This window comes from Periplaneta americana, chromosome 2, assembly GCF_040183065.1.
Source record: "Periplaneta americana isolate PAMFEO1 chromosome 2, P.americana_PAMFEO1_priV1, whole genome shotgun sequence".
Taxonomy (NCBI): Eukaryota; Metazoa; Arthropoda; class Insecta; order Blattodea; family Blattidae; genus Periplaneta; species Periplaneta americana.
In genome coordinates this window covers 81,190,579-81,214,110 of record NC_091118.1, presented here as the reverse complement: position 1 = coordinate 81,214,110, position 23,532 = coordinate 81,190,579, and the positions used below count along the sequence as shown (strand labels likewise).

Here is a 23,532-nt window from a genome sequence, read left to right as displayed (position 1 = left end):
TGGAAATTTAATAAAAAGTTAGCATCATGACAATGGAAATGGATTTTTTAAGATGATCAGCGAGATATTCGAAATTAGAAAAAATGAGAAATACAGTTGTACAAGGTGAAATGAACATTCCACATTCTGTTTTGGATTACGTGAGATATAAGTAATTGACCTGATATGGGCATGTTAGAAGAATGCTAGCAGATAGGTTACCTAAAATGGTGCCGGAATGTTGTCCGCCTGGGAGAAGAAGGAAAGGGAGACCTCGAAATTCAAGAGATCAGAACAGGGATGAGAGACTGCAGACTGAACGACAGGATTGGATGGAGAGAAGAGTGGAGAACAAGAATAAGACTAATGGCCGGTTTCACCAAACTTCGTTATCATTATAACGTCTCGTTAAATAATTTAATGACACGTTAGTCGGTTTTTGTGTTTCACCAAGTATCATTATTGCTAACGCATCTTTAAATTCATCGTTATTTTATTAGGACCTATTCGTCGCGTTAAAACAGTAACGATGCGTTAAGAAGTCAACAACATGGCGGACGTAATTATTCGTTGATGAAGTTCTTTATTTAGAACTTCAACATAACGACGAACTTATATGTTGTAATCACACTCGGAATAATCATTTTGAAGATTAAGTGATAAAGAATTCCACGAAAGCTACACATTAAGGAAATAAGTAGTAAGAATGATTCCAGAAGAAACTGAATACCGGTATACTGTATAGGTTAGAATACGACAGATAGAAATCACCCACTTAACTCCTCTTCAACAGATTCTTCTCGCTTTAAGATAACGTTGCGGGAAGTTTTGAAATGGTAATTGATTATATGAACGGGGTACCAAAAGCTGTATTGTCTAGATATGTGAATAAAGTATCAGACGTACTATCAACATTACAATAGTCATTATTTCTATAGGCCTAATAAGCTTATAGCTAAATTTTATGTTGTCATAGACATCATAGATTGTGTACCTACATGTTCCAATCCTATATCCTGGCAGAAATATAGCCAAAAGATTCTGCATTAGAAGATCCTATTTTTCCTTCAATATTCAAACAATTTCATAGGCCTATGTAACGCTCCGTATAGAAAAATTGTGTCTAAACTAGCGCTGAGGTAGTTTCCTTCGTACTCTGCTTATACACCTTGCACATACGAATCTGTGACAGGTTACGTTTGATTAGTTTAGGTTTTTGTTATGCCTTCCGTATACGATCAACTGCATTAACACAAAAAAAAAAATCCCTTATAAATTCAACGATTTTCACTTCTGAAACCAGCAGAACTACCTCAGCGCTAGTTTATTGAAATTGTAATAGGTTAGAATATGACAGATAGGAATCACCCACTTAACGCCTCTCCAACAGATTCTTCTCGGTTTAAGATAATGTTACGGTCTACACGGATAGCACAACATTCCAAAGGAGGGTGCCTTTTAAATAGAAAGAGTGCGAAGAGATTTTCTTTTAGGAGACAATGGATACTCCTTAAAATCCAAATTAATGACACCTCTCCTGAATTCTGCCACACAAGCATGGCAAAATTGTTACAGGGTACTAATAAATCTGCATGAAATACAGTGGAAAAGTAGTATGCAATTTATGGAAAAGGCGATTTCCCGTCCTAAATTTAGGCCTAATATAACTGCTTAGAATGCTTTGTGTGGCATCAATTTTGAAGCTGTCGACCTTATAGTCCGCTAAATTTTCTTAGATTTCCTTTAGAAGTTACAATGTAACTGCTCTACATTCCTATTATTTACATTTAGAAGCAGCTGTCTTTTTTTTTTTTAATTGCGGTGTGACAACACACTGTATTTAGGAAGATGTTCTTAAAATTACTGCCGCTTACCCGTTTGCCTATGATTGTTTCCTCATGCCAAACAAAGTCAGCCATGATCATATGTAACCAATGAAATTCGCGATTTCGAAGCCATGGTCGTATGAAAAACAAAACATGCAAGATACAAGTACAAAATCCCCTCGTTAGTAAACGCCTGTTAATTTTAAAGATACGAGGCTTGGCGAAACAGTCAACTTTTAAAGATCCCGTTAAAATTAAACGATCCATTTGTTGACAAGTCGTTTGTGCTGATTTAAAGAAGCTTGGTGAAACCGGCCATGATTTTATCCACAGGAAAAAAGGGTGTAAAAATCAGAGATCTGGTATATAAATAAATAAATAAATAAATAAATAAATAAATAAATAAATAAATAAATACATTATTATTATTATTATTGTTATTATTGTTATTATTATTATTGTTATTATTGTTATTATTATTATTATTATTATTATTGTTATTGTTATTATTATTGTTATTGTTATTATTATTATTATTGTTATTATTATTATCATTATCATCATCATCATTATTATTATTATTATTATTATTATTATTATTATTATTATTATTATTATTATTATTATTATTGGAGGATTGACTATATTCATACAGGGCTATTCAAAAAGAAGGAGCAGATTTCAAATATTTATTTCTTCCAAACTACAAAAGATAGAAACACAATTCCAACGTTCCTGTACAGACGAAAGTTTAATTTTGAACAGTCCGGATAGAAGTTCCAATCACGGCCGCATTGGCGCTGTTGCTTGTCATGCGCGGCCGCATTGGCGCTGTGGGCCCTACTTAAGCAATACAACAAATAGATAGTGAGATAGCCCACATTAGATTGGGTTAGGTTAGGTTACGGGGTTTTTTAAGGGGTCTTAAAGGCCTCCTACTTTCTGGGGCCTGTTTCACAATGTTTACAATCTTTGTAAATTGTAAACTTCTGTTTCACAATCTTTCTTTGTAATGTTCAACTTTACAAAGGAAATCAAATCTTTACAAATTAAATTTTGCTCACTTCACAAGTATTCTGTTTCACAATGAAGGGTAATTTTACAAACGTGTAAACTTTACTTGTAAAATTAGCACATGTTCTACAATACCTCTGAGATGTGTAAAGTTTGATATTGCAACAAATTATGAATAATACAATAAAGAAATACTTATTAAATTGATTTTTGAGTAACTGGATTATATTAAGAATTAAACTAACGCAGTTTTGATGTTATTAAGGAGTTCTAATGACTCAGACGAAGATATTAAATTTAGGCCTAATCAAACGAAGACGTATAGGCCTACGTAAAATTCTCCTGCCAAGAATTAATAACACGTTCGTATCATTGTATGAATTTAATGAATGGTTTCGAATGAGTCCCGCGCTATACTTCAGAATACCGCGCAAGTATTTATATACGAAGACTGTATTTAATAAATACTCGCACTTAAAAAGAAGCTTCCTGCACCAAAAATAAATAATTCAATAATGCAATAACGACACTACTTATGCCGTATTCTGAAGTCGTTTCGAGTCCCGTTTCGCTGGAATCTCTCCTACAAGATATGGGACATCATATCCAACATCCAAAAGGGAAAAGTGATGCCCTAACCTCAAAGCGAGAGTTGTATTGATTTGCATTGTTTGTATAGTAGCTGTCAGTTCTGTGCGTTAGCAGATAAGCACGGAATTTCTAAGATGTCAGTGTGCAAAGTGCCCACAGGGTAGTTGATGTTGTTAAGAGTTAAATTCGGGGCAGGTTTTTGATCACCAAAATGTTATTTACTATAGCACAGAATTTTTATGGTGCTGCGGGGACCACTAATGTTTGTGAGGTTATGGATGCAACATTAATAAATACTGATGGATCAACACAAAAAATGAACCTGATTTTGTAGTTAGACATCGTAATTATTTTATCAATTGTAGAGGGTAGAGGGGAAGAGAAGGCCTAATGGCCTTATCTCTACCAGGTTAAATAAACAAATAAATAAATAAATAAATAAATAAATAAATAAATAAATAAATAAATAAATAAATAAATTTGTACGTGGAATAAATCTGTTATTTACTTATTTTACTGAATTTGGTGCTAACTTTGGTCATTTAAATAATAGGCGTATTGGTATACTCGACCAATCACATGACATGAAATTCCATTGTCGCCAATATATAAAAATATACATACTTTTAATTTTCTTTAACAATACTTTATATTTTCTGTTGGTGAAATATGAATCAGCAAGCTTAGAATAATCTATTTTAGTACAAAATATAAACATACGTATCGATAGTAATAAAAATACAGCGACTTTAGCTCTGCTCCTTAGCGATTTTTGTAAACCGTCGTTGGCGATATTGTGTAACCAATAATGCGTATTTGTAAATTTCTTTAGCTGATTTTGTAAAGTTCGTCAAACTTTACAAACTAATAAGATAGCATTGTGAAACACAATTTACAAGCATTTGTAATCTTCTACTTGTTATTTGTAAATTGTTAATTTGTAATTTGTAAGGATTGTGAAACGGGCCCCTGGTATTACAAAATTTGCCTCTTTGTGCAGTTTAGAAAACTAAAACTTTTCTTGTTTGCGTATAGGGTAGAATATTACTCTATATCTTTTGAATCAAATTATTCATGAAAGTAAATTATACACGGGAATGTTATTCGCAAAGTCTCTATTGTTACGGACACTAAACTTAAACATAGTTAATTTTTCTTCCCCATGAGCGATTTTTTGTAGCATACTGTTATCAACAACACTATTTTAATTATCGCAGATCAAACAGTAGGACTCGCGAATAAGAAGTCAGTATTCTACCTCTCTTTCAAACATGTCTCCCAAATAGGAAGTCAATACTCTACCTCTCTTTGAACTATATCTCGGTGGGAACAATAAGTACTCTAGGCCTCTCTCTCTTTTAATTCTTGCGATTGAGCATTGTTAATAAAGTTAGTTTATTCTTAACAAATAAAGAAGTCGTAAATATTTAAATACTAATGAGTGTAACTAATGACCACATCTTTGAAGTGCGTCCCGTCCTGTCTAAGTAACATTGTTAATGGTGGCTACTACGTGAAATATGCGAGAAAGTATCTGTTACTGTATAACACAGTCTCGCGATTATTAGGCTCAAGACGGCAGGCTGCAATCGAGGAAATATGAATGTGAACAAAAGAAAGCAGTAACTGGCGCCAGTGACGAGTGTCAATTGGTCCGGAAAGAAACACACGTAAAACAATGATGGTTCATTAGCCGATACAGAAGAATGGAGGGGGGGGGGTGGACGCAATACGCACTCGCTGCTGCTGGGTTACTGAACCTCTGCAAGTTCAATATTCTCTTTTTATGATTCAAGAGCAATATGTACCACGCGTGGATATACGTATACGATCATGTCGAACTATTTTCCACTTCCGATACATTATCTGCAGGCTGAGATCCGGGGGGGGGGGGACAGTAACTATAACTGGAATGCCTAGCACAACCCAGTCAAGGTTACGCACCTGGCACGTGACATAAGCCTACTAGAGTTGATCTTGTCATTAATGGTATGTTCATTGGTTATTTAGTTTATTAGAATGGTTAAGTGATGTTGGTTATTTATTATCGTTTAGTGAGTAGTTTAATAGTTAATTTATTGATTACTTTATTAACTACTAGTTCGTTCCATTAACTGTATGAATTTATTGATGGTTAAAAAGTTTATTAGTCGGTAGAGCGTTGGCGCTCTCAGTCAAAGGACCCGGGTTCGATACCCGGCCCCGGAACAATTTTTTCCTTGAAATTATTCAAATCAGCTTCACATGGAACTATACCTGAAATCCAGATTTGCGTAGTTTATTAATTGTTTTTCTCCTTGCCTAAGTTTCGTTAAGTTCAGTGATTACTTAATTTGCTGGTTTACTTGTTTATTGGTTCATTAGGTCTTTGTTTAATTGATTGGCTAATTTATTGATTACTGAGTTTATTAAGGTATTAATGTATTGATTATATAGGCCCACGGTTAATTTGTTTGTCAGACTATTAATTTCTTAATTCGTTGATTATTTGTTAGCTAGTTGATTAATGTTTTTCTCCTTGACTAAATTTCGTTAAGTTTACTGATTACGTAATTTGCTCGTTCACTTGTTTATTGGTTCATTAGTTCCTTAGTTAATTTATTGGTTAATTTATTGATTACTGAGTTTATTAAGTTATTAGTTTATTGATTGCTTAGGTCCACGGTTAATTTGTTTGTCAGACTATTAATTTCTTAATTAGTTGATTAATTTTCTGACTAGTTTATTGATTGTCTTTATCCTTAGTTAATTTTTGTTTAGCTTATTGATTACTTAATTTTCTTGTTCATTTCTTAATTCGATTCTGGATTACTGAGATAGCTGCTTAATTCATTAGTTAGCTATTGATTAGCTTTGATTAATTAATTTTTTTTAGTTTATTGACTATTTAATTAATTGCAGTAATCGACATTCATCTGTTTCAATTTTACAATGTCATAAATGTACAATTATTAACATTTTGTCAGCGAATTTTATGGGTATATTAGTTACATTTTTATTTTATTTACGAAATAGTCTTAATAAATGTCACTCGAGGTCTGAGCTTTCCCAGTCAAATCCATGATCGAAATCGAATGTTATTTCCATATTTGTCTGGTTTCCATAATACCACTTCAGATTTTCCCAGTCTCTTTGAAGTATATTCTTGGAGTTATAATCTACAGAAATTTGTTTCCAACCCTATTTAAATTGTTTCCCTATGACTGATTTATGTTAGAGTGCAATTTTAATCAATATTGCTCTCTCATTGATATTAATTTTCTGCGGGCAATCTTCTTCTTTTCCTTCGTGTGTTCATACATAATATACGGTATTTAAGATACTATTACATTTTGGTTACGCGGGACATTAGCAAGATAATTAGATACAGAACAACGTGTTGCGAAACACAAGCTGCAAACATGATTTTCTCTCATATTTCGATTTCCGTGATCTTAGAAGAACATAAACAGAAATATATACAACTCAGTTACTTTCCTGACCTTCGATCAAAAATGATCTCCAGTTAGCGTTGTTTATACAACCAGGCTTAAAAAGTAGTCAATATCTCCTTAGATCTTAATATAGGCTACATTTAACTCCACAAGTCCATACTTGATCACCGTAAAAAACAGCTTGTTACGTATCCCTAAAACAGTTATATTACCGGTTGTTCTGTATGGTTGTGAAACTTGGACTCTCACTCTGAGAGAGGAACATAGGTTCAGGGTGTTTGAGAATAAGGTGCTAAGGAAAATATTTGGGGCTAAGCGGGATGAAGTTACAGGAGAATGGAGAAAGTTACACAACACAGAACTGCACGCATTGTATTCTTCACCTGACATAATTAGGAACATTAAATCCAGACGTTTGAGATGGGCAGGGCATGTAGCACGTATGGGCGAATCCAGAAATGCATATAGAGTGTTAGTTGGGAGACCGGAGGGAAAAAGACCTTTAGGGAGGCCGAGACGTAGATGGGAGGATAATATTAAAATGGATTTGAGGGAGGTGGGGTATGATGATAGAGACTGGATTAATCTTGCACAGGATAGGAACCGCTGGCGGGCTTATGTGAGGGCGGCAATGAACCTTCGGGTTCCTTAAAAGCCATTTGTAAGTAAGTAAGTAAGTCCATACTTGATAATTTATATATATATTACGGGAGATTACGTTTCCAACATAACTTCGACTACAACTGCTGCTACTCTTACGACAACCATCACCACCACCACCACCATCATCACCACCACCACCACCACCACCACCATCACCTCCAATACTACTACTGCTACTACGACCACTACTACTACTACCTACTACTACTACCACCACCATTAACACTACTACCACTATTACTACCACTAATACAACCACTAGGTACTACTACTACCACCACCATTAACCATTATATTTTGCTACTACCACAATTACTACCACTAATACGACCACTACTATTACTATTACTACTACCACTATTACTACTATTACTACTACTACGATTACTACTATTACTACTACCACTACGACTATCACTACGATTGCTGTTGCTCCTACTACGACGACCACTACTACTGCCACTACTACTATCACTATTACTACCACTACACCTACTTCTACTGCTCTTACTGCCACAAGAGAGCGCATGGTTTTTAAACTGACGTTATAACGATAAAGCTCGATTCACATTATACGTCACATCACCGTCACGGACCATCACCCTCCAATGCAAATTCATTCACATTTAATGGCAAGTGACCGTCAGTTTGCCGCCATCAAGACTGTAGGAACTGTGCTCTCGAATGATGCCGATATTAATTTAGCAAACAAAAACTTGCGATGATTGCTGTCTTGTTGGACGAAGAAGAGGCCGAAAGAAGAAAACGAAAGAGAATATGGATGAAAGAAATGCTCAGAAAGAGGAAGAATATAGGTGAATATCATACACTATACCGACAGTTGGAGGATGATGAAAGTTGCTTCTATAAGTATTTTAGAATGTCAAAATATCAGTTTTATATTTTGCTTCAAAAAATAGAAATACAAATACAAAAACGAAACACAACATTTAGAGAAGTAATATCAGCTAAAGAAAAGTTGATGGTTTGTTTAAGGTAAGTCCTTCTAGATTGTAGTCTAAACAATGAAATGGAAAAGCAATTATGTCAATTAAAACTAATTATTGTTTGTCATTCCTAGCATAAAATCACTCACATTAAAACGTCAATTATTCCACAGGGGAAAATTGTTAACAGTAGGTTTGAACTGATGATATTCCTGACACGTGTGATGGTGTAGGTGACGGTGTTTGCATACTTGTCAGATCATGTGACGTAGTTGAGGTCGTCCGATAAGTAACCCTATCTGTTTGCAGCTGATTGTGTTGCAGCACGGGATGCTGATAGTGAACTGGTGGTGCTGAAGAAATCGAAGGCTGCTCATTGCTTTGGGACTGGAACATTCTTTCTTGAATTTCTTCGTATTCAAGATTAGAAATTATATTGAAAATTTTTGATTTTGCCAGATTTTGTCTTAATGGTGAAAATTGTTTCACTGTGGCAACTATGCCGTTGAAAAATGCATCTATTGGGTCCGCACTGCAGGTAGACGTCAATTGCATTTATTTTTTATTGTCTTCTAATAAATATTTCATAACGAGAGATGACGCTGTTTCCTTCTCCTGCACCTTTTTCTTTGGACGCCTTTGTGACCCTATAACTAGAGGATCAGTGTTCTTGCTTCTGGCAGTACTGATTTTCTTAAGTCCTGTGGATGTGAAGCAACAATCTCTGCAGTCTCTTCATTTGTATCATTGTTCAAACTTTCTTCTTCTCCTTGATTGTTCGAATCGTCACTGCCTTGAGGTTCAACGTTTCTCTTTCTTTAATAAACGGGATCAGAAATAACATAAAATCTTCATATTTCCATTTTTTTTCGGTGTTGGTTGCCTGTCCGCTCTTAGTCTTCCTCTTTTTTAATGCCTTTCTAAACTGATCCCTTAATGAAACCCACCTCACTTTGCATTCTGGACCTGAAAAGATTGAATCGGCCTCATTCATCACCGAAATCATATTCATAACAAATCAGTAATACATATACAGTCACCATCTAGTTCACAACAATAGAACAGACCTTCGGATTTCAATCAAAAGATACTAGCAATAAGACCAAAGATGTTAAAGCGAGTATAAATAACAGGGAGGAAAAAGTAAGCATAAACAATTCACGCTATCAAACCGTCCACGTCACATCAAAACATTCTCCTCGAGAATCCCAGAAGGTCCGTGCCGTTGATGGGCTGTGACTATATGTGAACGCTACCATACAAAACGCATTGTACAATGTTTTGATGCAACGCTGCTGGTCCGTGATGTGACGGTGATGTGACGTGTAATGTGAATCGAGCTTAATATTATCTATCCTTTCACGGTTGATCTCCTGGTTGGAGAACAGTACGTCTGCGTCTGTTGACTAAACAATGTCATGATGGCTTGTATTTTCTTGACATGAGTGTCTCTCAGCTTCGAGCATAGATATTATTTTCATTCTTCCTCTATCCTCTTCCCCTCCTATGCACATTTGTGATTAAATTTCTTTCTTATGACGCAACACACAGCTCGCTCACTAGCCAAACAACCGAGGACAGGCCCATTAACGCTGAATCGAACTGTAATTCGGGCAGAGTATAACATGTAGGCATACATGAGTTTTTGTGACTAAAGGAATGTTGGTATATGTATGTATGTATTTACGCGTGACATGGGATTCCCGTTTCACAGCATGTGACATGTGTTGCAGTGCAAGCAGTGCGGCAAGTCGTTCAAGCGCTCGTCCACGCTGTCCACGCACCTGCTCATCCACTCGGACACGCGACCTTACCCCTGCCAGTTCTGCGGCAAGCGCTTCCACCAGAAGTCCGACATGAAGAAGCACACCTACATCCACACCGGTGAGTCATCCGTCAGCACACCGCTTGCTAACTAATCAGACCTCTCTCTGCCTCATTTTTTTCTTTTCTATATGTATTTTTTCTTGGCCTTTCTTTTTCATTCTTTTACGTCCTTTCTTCTCTTTTCTTCAGTTTATTTCCAAGCCTTAGTTTTATTTTCGTACAGAATTTATTTACAACTTTTCTCTATCCCTTTCTATTTCATATTTTATTAAGTTTCTCTATTGTTTCTCCTTTCCTTTCATCTTTTCCCCTCTTTTTATTCTTATTCACCTTTTACTTATTTTTTTCCCCGTTTATTCTACATGTTTTTCAACTTCCCATTAAAATAATTGTTTCCTAACATTTCTTTCCTTGTTTTCTTTCCTCCTCTCTTGTATAGTCTTCCTTTTTCATCATCATCATCATTATTATTATTATTATTATTATTATTATTATTATTATTATTATTATTATTATTATTATACGTTACGGAATGAGTGCTGGTTTCAAGCCGCATGAAGAAGGAATACAATTGTCTCATGAAATTTTGACCAGCGTATGGAACAGATCCCCACCCAGGATGTGATGAATTTGGGGAGTTACGACAGGTAGCGAAATCCTGTTTCGAAAACCAGTTATATACCTAACGGCTGGGGGATCATCGTGCTGACCTCATGTTACCGCCGCTCTGGTTCTATAATCTTTCTCCTCTGCTCATCATCAGTCGGCTGATCGGCCTGGGCCCTTTACGGGCTGTCGCATCACGGATTACGTACTGTAGGGAGCGGGAATGTTTGCTAGCGGGAAATGAAGGGTTACGTAGCACAGTCACGTCAAACTCAATGGCACCATAAACCTACACAGAGCACGGTACTACACTCAGGGCAGGTGACGTGAAGCAGACGACAATTAAATCGTACCTGATAGGCGGCATCATTTGGTGTTCTGTGTTCGATCACATTGCAGTGTACGAATGTAATACTAGGGAAATTTCTTGTGCACGATTAGCTACAGTATTTAGCGACAAGCTTATGGTCTCGAACTTCGAAGATTCATTGGAACACATTCTTTGCTGCTATTAAAATGAGTCCTTAATAAATTCAACGTCATGCAACAATCATGCACGCTAGTTCATAACTTACTCTCATAACATCAACCTCCATGTTCTACGAAAGGAAAATCACTTTAAGAAGAATAACCAACAGGTTATTAGCCTATCTCAGTTTTCACAGAATCCCATGAAGTTTTCTCCCATTCACAAAGTTAGTATCGACGCATAAGATGCATCATGCTTTTCAGACCTATTTTCAAAGAAAAAAAATACGTCTTATACCCCGAAAGAAAGCGAATTTATAATAAACTTTAAGTAGAATACATAAGTAATTATAATAAAAAAAGTGTAGGCTACATTGCGGAATAAATAATATTTATTTATATCACTCTCTTTAAATTTGTGATGATTTCCTTCGAACATTAGCATCAATTTAATGATCAATTTTATATTCCCAAAATGCAGATCCTGGTCATTAAGATCACCTAGACCTATATTACTAGTACGAATTATTTTGTACATATTAACTATGATTGTATGAAACAGATTTTTTGTGTCTTCTTAGGATTGTAAACAGCAAATAGGCCTACACCTATCAGCACATTCCATGAGCTTTAAAACTAGGCAACTATGATAAATAGCATTTAACTTATTAGAAAAATAAATTGTAATATCTCATAGCGTCAATGAACTACCTAAATCACATCTATCCACCATTTATTCCTCGACACAACGGCTTTAATCGTTTGACAGATTACGTCTGCAATTTAAGCTCCTGAATAACACATTAAGTAGCGAATTTCTTAGTTGACATCGACAAGCAAAATTAGCCACCGTTATGCATTGGTTTATTCACTAGTCCAGCGTTTTACAACTTTTTTCAACATGTGTTACACTAAAGGCGTAATTTAAAATCATGCGGCATACTCATAATATAAACCAGTGGGGAATGTTGAGAGTTTTAGAGGGAATGTGTGTACTGAATGTTGACTTGTGCCACGTTCGCCGAAAGTTGACTTTTGTGGACTCTCTTTTTTTACTACTCTTTACACTTTTATTCTTCCAATTTTCTACGACAACCTTTACTGTTTTCATTTTCTCGCCCAACGGATCATTCGCGGCACACAGGTTGAAAATGGCTGCACTAGTCTATGTTCTATCGGTGCCTCATTATCTGCAGTACATCTAGATCATATTGGGCATGCAGATATGAGCAGGCATTTAGTCTGGTTTCCATAATAAATTAATCATACCGGTACTGTATTTATCATATGTGTGTATTGTGGAAGTCTTTCTTCATATCGATTTATGTTAACGGCAGCCTATATGCATTTTTAATTTAAATAATCTAGTCAATGTTGTTATACTTGTCCTTCCATTTCCTTTTGAAAAATAAATATATATATATATATATATATATATATATATATATATATATATATATACTGACAATACTTTTTATACATTTTATGTATTTTCAGCTGTAGATGTATCTTAAGAAGGACATTTGAGACAATTTATATGAAAACTGCGACAGCTTTCTTTCCCTCTCTCTCTCTGAATATAAATTCCTCGAGGCTTTCCTAGTACGAAACAAATATGCGCATGAAATATGAAAACATACTATGTCCAGAATCATCAATTTAATAGCTTTCCAATTATCATGATCAACATTCGAAATGAAATATGCCATCAATACCCGGAATATAAAGTATTTCTATCTTATTTTCATGTTGTTCAAATAATTTCTCGTAGTAGTAATGACATGAAGAAATACGTTTTATTTTCATTATTTCTAGCTGTGTGCACTAGTATGAAGTTACGTAACAGCTATTAAGTATGAAATTTCAGTCTCTGACGTCTTTTTGAAACTATGGAATCCTTTCAGAGGCCATGACGTCATCACGACAACTTGTCAGTACTAATACAAAGATGACAAGATCAGGATTTATATCAGAAGATTATATGTTTATAGAAGTTACAAAAATTTCGGAGTATTGGTAATTGCAAAAGTGATGCATGCATGAATGCATACGTACAAACATATACACATTGTGACATAAGTTTACATACATACGGTCGCCCTCGGTAGCATAGTTGGTATAACACTGGCTTTCTATGTTCGAGGTTGCGGGTTCGATTTTGGCCGAGGTCGATGGCATTTAAATGCGACAGGCTCATGTCAGTAGATTTACTGTATATAAAAGAACTGTGGGCCAACTTCCGGCATACTGGCGACGCTGATATAACCTCTGCAGTTGCGAGCGTCGTTAAATAAGAGATAATTTAATTTAATTTTACATACAAACATACATACATACATATATTTTACTCAAATAAATCTTACTTGATGTGGCCTTTTAAATACGAAACATTAATTAATGTAAATTAGTTACATTCAGCATAACTTGAAAGACAATACTTCATATTTCTTCCTTAGGATGTAGTAATCTACTTCCATCAGACAAGCGTAGTTAAATTAAAACAAAAAAAAAAATGTTAGTCTGGACGGTGAACTTGTGTTAGGGTTAATTGATTGTACTTCTGGACAGTGAACTTGTCTTGGAGTAAATTTACTTCTGAAAACATTCTGAAATCCTCTGCTTGAGGTTCTGGCTGATGTGTAGGCTACATCTATTGTCAGGCAGTACATGTCACTTGACGATATGTGTCAGAGGAAGAACAATTGTTTGTATATATCTCAAGTCTGACTAGTGTAGGCGGTGTATGCAGTGGAGGGGAAAGGAACTGGTCACTCTACCCCGTTATCTCCTGGCCTAGTTGCCTCATAAGCATGCGTTCTTGATGTCATTTGTGGGGTTCGGACCTGTCTTCGGACAGTTGACTAAACAACAACAACATTCTGAAGTATGGGGAATGAAATTATTTTCATGTCCAATCAGAACTTCACATCTATACTGGTAACACTATGCCCATTAAAATATTAAGAATGATTTTTTTCCCTGCAAAAATGTTAGAAAAATATTCGTGATATACAGTTGCAACGCCTCTGGTACAGATAAAAACCAGATCGACCCTTGTAGCTGATTTCAGAGCCTTGTTCACTCAGAGCCCGATAGACTGGTAACCAAGACTTTCGTAGTTCGAATCCTGCCTGGGAAGGAAACTTTTTTTTGTTCCTTATTCAAATTTATTCCCAATACTTTTCGATTGCAGCGATATTTTACTACTTAATTAACTTATTATTCCGAGAATATGAATTTTACCAGCAATCGAAAAATACTGGGAATAAATTTGAATACGGAACAAAAAAAAGTTTCCTTTCCAGGCAAGATTCGAAGCACGAAAGTCTTACTTAGCAGTCTATCGTGCTCTGGAGTGAACAAGGCTCTGAAATCACCTACAAGGGTCGGTCCGGTTTTTTTTTGCCACTACTGTACTCTTTTCCAATGATCATGTTCTAGCATGTGCAACATTAATAGCCTTAGTTTCATCGTATAAGCGTTTGCACCATGTCTGAAAATGATTGCTAAGATTTTACAATACTTTGTATGTGTAACTATCAATGTTACAGAACTGCAATGAGTACCAATAAAGAGGTACTCTCTTCAAGTTTTGTTTGATATCTTACAAGTTCTCGATATTGAACCTCTGGTCACATGGCCACATCTAGGCGATATTGCAATTCCTCCCACACTTTGCGCAGCGTGTCAGCAATGTAATACGAGCCGTAGCTTCTGTATGTTATTGGCGAAAGGTGGAACGTAAACATTGTCCTTTACGTACCTCCACACGAAAAAATCTCAGAATGTTAGGTCAGGTGACTATGGAGGCCACCCCATCAAGGTTTGGTCTTTTTCAGTCCAACTGCCAGTCAAACAATGAGGAAGATTCTCCTTGAAGTCTTCACGCATATGATAATAGAAGTGAGACGGTGCACCATCTTACTGAAAAACAAACTCATCTTACTCTTTCTGCAGTCACAATAGAACGATGAGCTGCGAAATTCAGAAAAGAAAGAAAGTAAGTATCTGAGATTTCGATAGCACCATTTTCTATCAGTGATATTTTCCAAAAGAAGCCAGCGCATTGGAATGTGGTAGGCGTACGCTTAATAAACTAGGAAATATTAGTTGTCTATTGGGATTAACTGCATTCCTGCAGCTTAGAGCCTACACATTTTCTGAGATAAATCATATTGAAATTCGAGCAATTATTTAGGGACACATTGTATTTTGTGTGTCAATATTTTCGACTTGAAGAAACGTGCTATGATTAAAGTTTATTTTAAATGCAGGAGAACTGCTACAAAAGTATCCCTGGCTATGAAGGACATTCACAGAGATGGGTGACTCGTGCAAGATTTTCCGATTACTTGCGTGTTTTCAAGAAGGCAGATAATCACTGGAAGGTGATTCAGTATAGGGCAGTTTCAGCAGTTTCAACTCGGCTTAATGAAATTTAAAGAAAACCCACGGAATTGCTAGAAATATTCATGCGAATTTTTTCCTGAAGATATCTCAATTTTATTAAGAATGGTGGAATGTCTCTCTACGGCCATGACAATGTTAAAAACGAGAACAATTTGAAATGATAACTGGCTGCTATTGCATAACAACGTGCCCAGTTTCAAATCGTGCTGGATGATCCGAAGTCCCCTCACCATTTGATATCTCTTTTCGGAGGTACAGCTAGTCCTAAAGTACAGCAGTTCAGCGGCACTGGCAAAATTCTATGAAAGTAGCTCTCAAACTTTTCCGTTTCACGGCCCGGCGCCCTTAGTGTTATCATGATTTTTCCACGATGCTCAAGTTCTAGCTTCTCAATCAACTACTGTACTTTTCGAAGCTGTGCCCTCCTAACATACTGCCACGTAGCAGACAACGGCATGCTACACTTGGCGCTACGAAATTTAATAGACTTTTAGTAAAGTAGAACTCCAATTATCCGAACTCCAAATATCCGGATCGTCAATTGTCCGGATCACGTTTCAGGACAGTTTGAAATTGTTTATTCAAAGAAAGTTGCGTATGTTTAGGTTTTTTTATTTCGTGTACTGTACTACCATACATAAGTAAACTTCTGTTCTGTATTGAGTATAAAGTGTTCTTATAATTTTAATCCATTTAAAATTCTAGGCTATTTTGTTTGAATATGTGTAACTTTGTTCATTTTAAACTGTAGGCCTGTAGTCATTTTGCACTTTTAATACATGCAGTAGTTTACTACTGTTATTTCTAGACTTCATTTCCGACCCAATTATCCGGATTCCTACATATCCGGATCATACTACCCCCTATTAGTCCGGATAATTGGAATTCTACTGTAGTGGTGCACCATTCTTTGTCCTTGTTTGTGAAATAGCTACCACACGTTTCCAGCATTCAGTTGATATTTTAAGATACGTGTGATCAGTACTTCATAATGAAAAACAGAAAATAGGCCTACTGTAATGAGACGCAGAATAGATAGTGACAACACAAAACCAGAAAGAGAAACATTGGCTAAGGCAGTCTACGTCGCTTCTTTGATAGGGAGTATATGCAGATTAGTGACATGCAACCATGTATGTATGTATGTATGTATGTATGTATGTATGTATGTATGTATGTATGTATGTATGTATGTATGTATGTATGTATGTATGTATGTATGTATGTATGTATGTATGTATACATTATGCAGCCACCGGCATAGATCCGTCGGCAGAGGCGCTTGTCTTCTGATCCGCAGCCGCTCTCGGATGTGACTTCGATTCCCGCTTCGGCTGCTTACCTGGTTTTATCCGTGGTTTTCCCAATCATAAGGCGAATGTCAGATAATCTATGGCGAATCCTCGGCCTCATCTCGTGAAATATCATCTCGCTATCACTAATTCCATCGACGCTAAATAACTCAGTAGTTGATACAGAGTGGCTAAGTAACCAAATAAAAATGTATGTATGTATGTATGTATGTATGTATGTATGTATGTATGTATGTATGTATGTATGTATGTATGTATGTATCTTATGTACGTAGTACGGTATGTACGTATTGTAAAGGCCTATCTACAAGAGAGAATGCAATACATGATGCAATGAACATGCTTTCTTTACTACACTACATATTTTGCCAACAGTTCGCTTGCAGTTCGATTTCTCGCTTTGTATCCTTACCTTTGTATATACGCGGACAAGATCCTCGTGTATCCTCTCAAATTTATTAGTTCAAATTTCTGAATACGTTATTCCGCTTTCGTAATGAATACAGTGCCATTATCTGATGGTTGAAATGTGTACAATATAGTCTATAGCCTCTGTCAGAAACCGAAATTCTGTCTACAGGGAAAAACCGTGACTTCCTAACTTTACTATATCGTATTCTTAAAAAGAATATCGCACGGATTATTTGGAAGCACTGTCCTGTTGTCACCGGAAAAAGAAAATTTCCCGGTGGTTTGTGCATGTCGAGAGGGCTGTAATCTTGGCAACCCTCAAAGCATGGCTGGCATATCGACGCCTGCTCCACACAAGAGCTGACAATCTCGAGGTGGGAAGAAAGCGTGCGTCCACTCCCACGAATACAACGAATAATTTATAAGCCTCGCAGCCGTCATAAGCCAGTCTTGTCGTCTCCCTCCCCACCCACTCGGCGACAATAATGGTTCGTACTGGGCATTGAATTAGAGACCGACACCAGATTACTTGACAGTGACGTAGCTCGCTTGAACCCGCTGTGAGACGGCGTGTTGCATGTAAGTTAATTTCAAATCGACTATTTAACGACACTATATCAAGTACGTACGTTAGCTGTCATAGATGAAATTGGTGATGACGGGATGGTAATTTGGCGAGGTGAGTTCGAGAATTCGCTTTGCAGTTGAAGAAGAGATAAATATGTGTAGAAACATAGATTTAACATTTTGTGAAGCAATTAGATACTCAAACTTTATTAACGTTTTAATTACATACATAGTTCCTTTCGTTAAAACTAAGTAGGCCTACTGTAACGATGAATATAGCCGTGAACTCTGTTTGAAAACAACAAATGCGTCTAAATATATATGCATATTTTTTTACTGTTTTCTGTAAATTTAGTTATTACTTCCAAGATTCATTCGATATTATCGGATTTATTTGTGAATATAAAATCGTTGTTTTACGCTTCTGAGAACGATTTTGGAATGTCCATCTATACTAACAAAGTAATGTTAGTTTGCTTCGAACCATAAAGATATTGTTAGATATGTGTGTGGGGGGAAAACGGATTTAAACATTTTGTGAAGGAATTAGTGAAGTTGGTTGAAATTTATGGGCCTAATTTTTATTAATGTTTCCAAACAAAATAGTGTACCGTTAACGCTGAATATTGTCATAATCTGTGTTCAAAGGCAAGAAATACGTTTAAATATATGTAGGCCAACATTTTGACTGTTTTAAGTAATTTTAGCTATAAGTTGTAACATTCTTTCGATATTATCGGAATGCAAAATCTTTGTTTTCGGCGTTGGCATTTCCACTTATAGGCCTACTATTAACGTAATGAAGCTTTTGATAGATATGTGTGGAGAAACATGAATTTAACATTTCTGAAGGAATTAGGGAAATTGGTTGGTATTTATAGCTTTCATTAACGTTTTCATTATATAGATTTATTCTTAAAAACTAAGTAAGGGCCTATAACGATTAATATTGTTATAAATCATAATCTACGTTGGAAAGCAAGAATTCTGTCAGTAAACTAAAATAAAATTCAGTCACAATAACAACAAGAATTAAGCAACATTAAACATTGAAATAATAGCATGAGATTTTAGACATTGGCCACCCACTGTAAGTTCACTGTAAATGATGTGTGAAACAGTTGTAAAATATAAAGAATAAAGGTAAACGCTCACCGGAAAAAAATCGGATTTTTATTATAGTACCGCTCACTTCTCCGCATTTCCTAATTAATCACCGAATAGTGTTGTAATTTACTTCTTCAGCGCATTATTTCATTGTAGTGTTCTGAACTGAATCTGGAAATAAAATGAATAGTTATGTAACTAAAATAAACTATGGTTAATTTAGTATGTTCCCAATCTCATCTGAGGAGCAAACTTTGAAAAGAGAATTTGTCCACAAAATAACAAATTTGACTAGGCCTATAACTTTGTTTTCCCATTAGAAGGATAATCTGCACATTTCAGTATACTCGTATCAATTAAAAAAAAAGTCTGTCCTCTGCATAGTGCAACGTAAAAATTCAGGTGTTTTTCAAACACAACTATGTCTACAAACTGAATACAATCAAACACGACTGTGTCACTTCTAGCGAATCACAGTCGGGTCCCATGGAAACTGACGTTCCAGAATGCATTGCATTGCATGAGCTCCAGAGCTAACTCATGTGTTATATGAGATGGTTGCTAGCAAATATAGGCGTAAGGAAATATGCCCACAGCCTAGTATATACAGTCACGAAGATTGAGTTGTGAGGGTGCTAGGAACAATAGACTGTGCCAGTACTATTTCGCATTGTCTGTAATGAGGCGATATGAGCAATCCTAGTGGTTAGCAGCTATCTATGGATGCATATTTACTACGTATTGAGCTTCGTGACTGTATATACTAGACTGTGATATGCCCCTGAAATTATTTGTTGGTTACATCCTTATTCCGGGAAGGTCTTTAATTGGCATGAAATCTGATAGCACTGTGACGCTAATCAAGAGACTAGAAAGAAAAATGAGCGTTTGAATGGAAGAAATTTAAATTTAAATTGTTTTATTTAATGACGATCGCAATTGGCGAGGTTATATCAGCGTCGCCGTTATGGCGTTATTTTGTCCCAACAGGAGTTCTTGTACGTGTAAGTAAATGTACTTAAATCTACTAAGCACACTTAAATGCCATCGACCTGGGCGAGATTGAACTCGCAACATCAGGCACAGAAGGCCAGCACTCTACCAACTGCGCCACCCGGGCCAACTTGAATGGAAGATAAGTTGATAAAATAAGGAAATATGGTGCACCTATTGAACCTAGAAGTTGAGAAGACAGAAGATGTGAGAAAAATTGTAATCAAACTCTTTGGTAAGAATTGGCACAACGAGGTAGATCTTCAATGGTATAAAAACTCTTGATCAAGGTTCCTGTTTCTAATGTCCCAGTTAAAGATAAAATCCAATGTGTGACTGTGTAGAAGACGATAGTGGTTTTCGCGTTTAAAAAAGGCGCATTTAGTCAATAAGCTATAGTTGAATGTTTTCTTGAGATGAAATGTTATTTGTTCCTTTTTATAAGTCTTCTTTGGCTTAGGTCAAGTTGGCTTCAAAGCTACTTTATAAAATAACTGCAATAAAGGTTTGCGTGTATCTCCAATTAAGTATTATGACAAACAGTATCAGCTATGTCCAATCTGTTCAATCAAAAGTAACTCTGTCCAAACTTTTATATTACATTTCTACAATGACAATTTAATTTGATTTTAATCCTTATTTTACTACTTTCTGAATCGACTGATTTTCATAATTAAGTAGTCAATACAAAATTGCAACATTGGTAGGATAATAAAATGTATTTCTTGTTCATATCCTAAAATTCTATTTGAAGACAAAGTCTCTTTTGAATATTTGCTCCTCATACCTGGTTAATTTAATATTTTCCCACTATCATCCCATATGTTCTTTCTCCAAATTACATTGCTGTAATTCTAATTTCATAAATTATCCAGCTCATCATACTGTTGGACTTAATAAAATAAACTTCGCTTCAACCATTTCATTATACATTCAATAATACCGCGATTGGAGACCTTGCAATCGATATATTTGCCATGACATTATTTATTTCGATCTTGGACCGTACCGAAATCCGTTTAGAATTCTTTGACCAGAATTCTGGACGGAATGTTGTTCCATTTAAAATAATGCAAAGCATAAAAATCCCAACCAAAGTAGGGATCCGTTCCGGTAAGCGAGCGTCTACCTTAAAAATACCACCTACAATATACTAAAAAATAAAAAGTAATCAAAAGCAAAAATAATGAAGTGAAAATGAAAGAATTGCAAGCCACACTCATAATATGTGTGTGACGTGAACCTAATCATAGAGTACAAGGCAACTCATGCATAGTTAAGAGACCGAACTACGTATTAAAAATATATTTTTGAAAAAGAAAAATTGCTGATTACATACGCTTAAAATGTAGATCTGTAGCGTGGTGTGAGTTGTATTAGAATATCTCGTTTCCAGTTCGCTACCTCCTCTTGATAGTCTTCCTGTTAACACTAGGACTACAAGTCCACTATGATAATATTACGTAGGGTTTATCACCCTTAAAACGTCTTGAACAAGGTCTGAACCTTTACGTGACAAAGATGTATACAAAACTACTTGGTGTTAAGCACAGTAAACGAGTTTCCCGTCCTCTAGTAAAAAACCAGTTGCTGTACAGCGAAACGTCGATTGTTAGACACCTCTCAATAACGAACACATTATGATGGCGTACACCTCTTATTTAACGGACACTAAAATTTTCTGGCTGGTACAGGCTATATAAATTACTGAAAGTAAGCTTCTTAGCAACGCAATCAAATATCTAAATACAGTCAACTCCGGTTATAGTGAACCTCTGTGGACCAGCATATTTCGTTCACTATATCCGAGGTTCACGAAAACCGAAGTGTCTGTTTTTATACTACTGACGTTGCTGTACATACAGTATTATGTCCATTTGGAACAGACCACGTTTAATATCAGTACTAATGTTCGCTTTATCTTCCAACTTAAACACTTTATGCTTTGACATCCTGATGTTCACAGTTCGAAACTTGAATCTAATCTGACCATAGAGGTAGTAGGCAGTGACCGATTTCGCAACTCTTCTCACTAGAGGTATGCTATTATATACTCGGCCTTGGAATTTCCCCGGGTTCACTTTTACAAAGACGCGGGAGGAAGGATTGAGGACCATTATACTGTAAGCCTTCTTGTATATATTTACCATTTGATTATCACTCTAATCTCTTTTACAAAAGGAAACACTTTCTCTTCCTATTCTTGTAATAATCTCTTTTAAAGAAGTCAGAACTAACCCTTCCTTTATCCCTCACTGCGCACACTATTCTTTTTAACATGTTTCAAGCTGGCCAGGAAGATGAACAAATCTTTTATCTTTCAATCCACTTAAGGAGTAGAAGGTTTGAAATTTTGTTCTGAACATATTCTTGGAAGTTTATAGGAGAAAGGGTTTCCTAAATTACCATTTCGGCCATTTTAAAATTACATTTTCTTGGGAAAGTTCTAGTTTTAGGTTCACTATAACCGAAGTGAGGGTTCACTATAAACGAAAATATTAATGTACTTTTTAATGTATGCGGGTCGGAACCGACGATTTAGGTTCATTATAGCTGAACGTTCACTATAACCGAATTCGCTATCCAGGGTTGACTGTACTCCACTTCTAAGAAAGATTTAACTTTTACATATCCAAGCATGCAATTCTCTTCATTTTCCAATTTCTCACACATTACTACTAAATGTTATATTCTACAATAGTGGTATTATATTTTCAATTATTATTATCACATTTGCTCATTTACTGTGGTTTTGCAAACCTAACCTGAGATTATGATGAAAATTCTCTATATAGGCCTATTCTAATGCTTAAAGCACTGAACAAATATGAATACATGAATTAATCGAAAAAAAGTTTTCATAAGCTTACACAATTAAAATTATATCATGTATCTGATATGATTGTTTGATCCTATAGTCTATGAGCATAGCAAATATTTTATAGTTTTTCCTCGACTCAATAGCGATCCCTTTTTCTTTCGGAAGGTGTCCGCTGTCGAGAAGTTTAACTGTACCGGTACTACATAGGCTTAATAATATGCACCGACCCTTGTGGTTTGTGCGGACATCTTAGTTAGACAGGTTAAGGCCGAGCGAGGTGGCTCACCACGCGTTCCGCACGGGACTCGTAATCGGGAGGTCCGCGGTTCAAATCCCCGGACAGACCACTCTTACTGTGGTTTTGCCGGGTTGGAACCATTCCCACGGTCCATTTCTCTTCCTCTTCCGCGTAGAAAAAAAAATCGATTTCATAACATATCATTCATCTTCATCGTCTCATTCCATAGGCTTATTCAGATCATGACGCATATCTTTGTCCGCTTGCAGGGGAGACATCCTCTCCGAAACCATCTCTGGGTTCCAAGCCTTTCGAAA

General features: G+C 36.0%; 1 protein-coding gene across 2 annotated transcripts in view; it reads left to right on the top strand.

Annotated features, from left to right (window-relative positions):
- The window catches only part of LOC138694378 (zinc finger protein Gfi-1b-like), a 307,766-nt gene that overhangs the window by 191,864 nt on the left and 92,370 nt on the right, over positions 1-23,532 (top strand). For both annotated transcript variants that reach the window (XM_069818058.1, XM_069818057.1), the window contains exon 5: positions 10,188-10,338. In XM_069818058.1, coding sequence (XP_069674159.1) covers positions 10,188-10,338 — 151 coding nt within the window. The remainder of the gene's footprint in view (positions 1-10,187; positions 10,339-23,532) is intronic.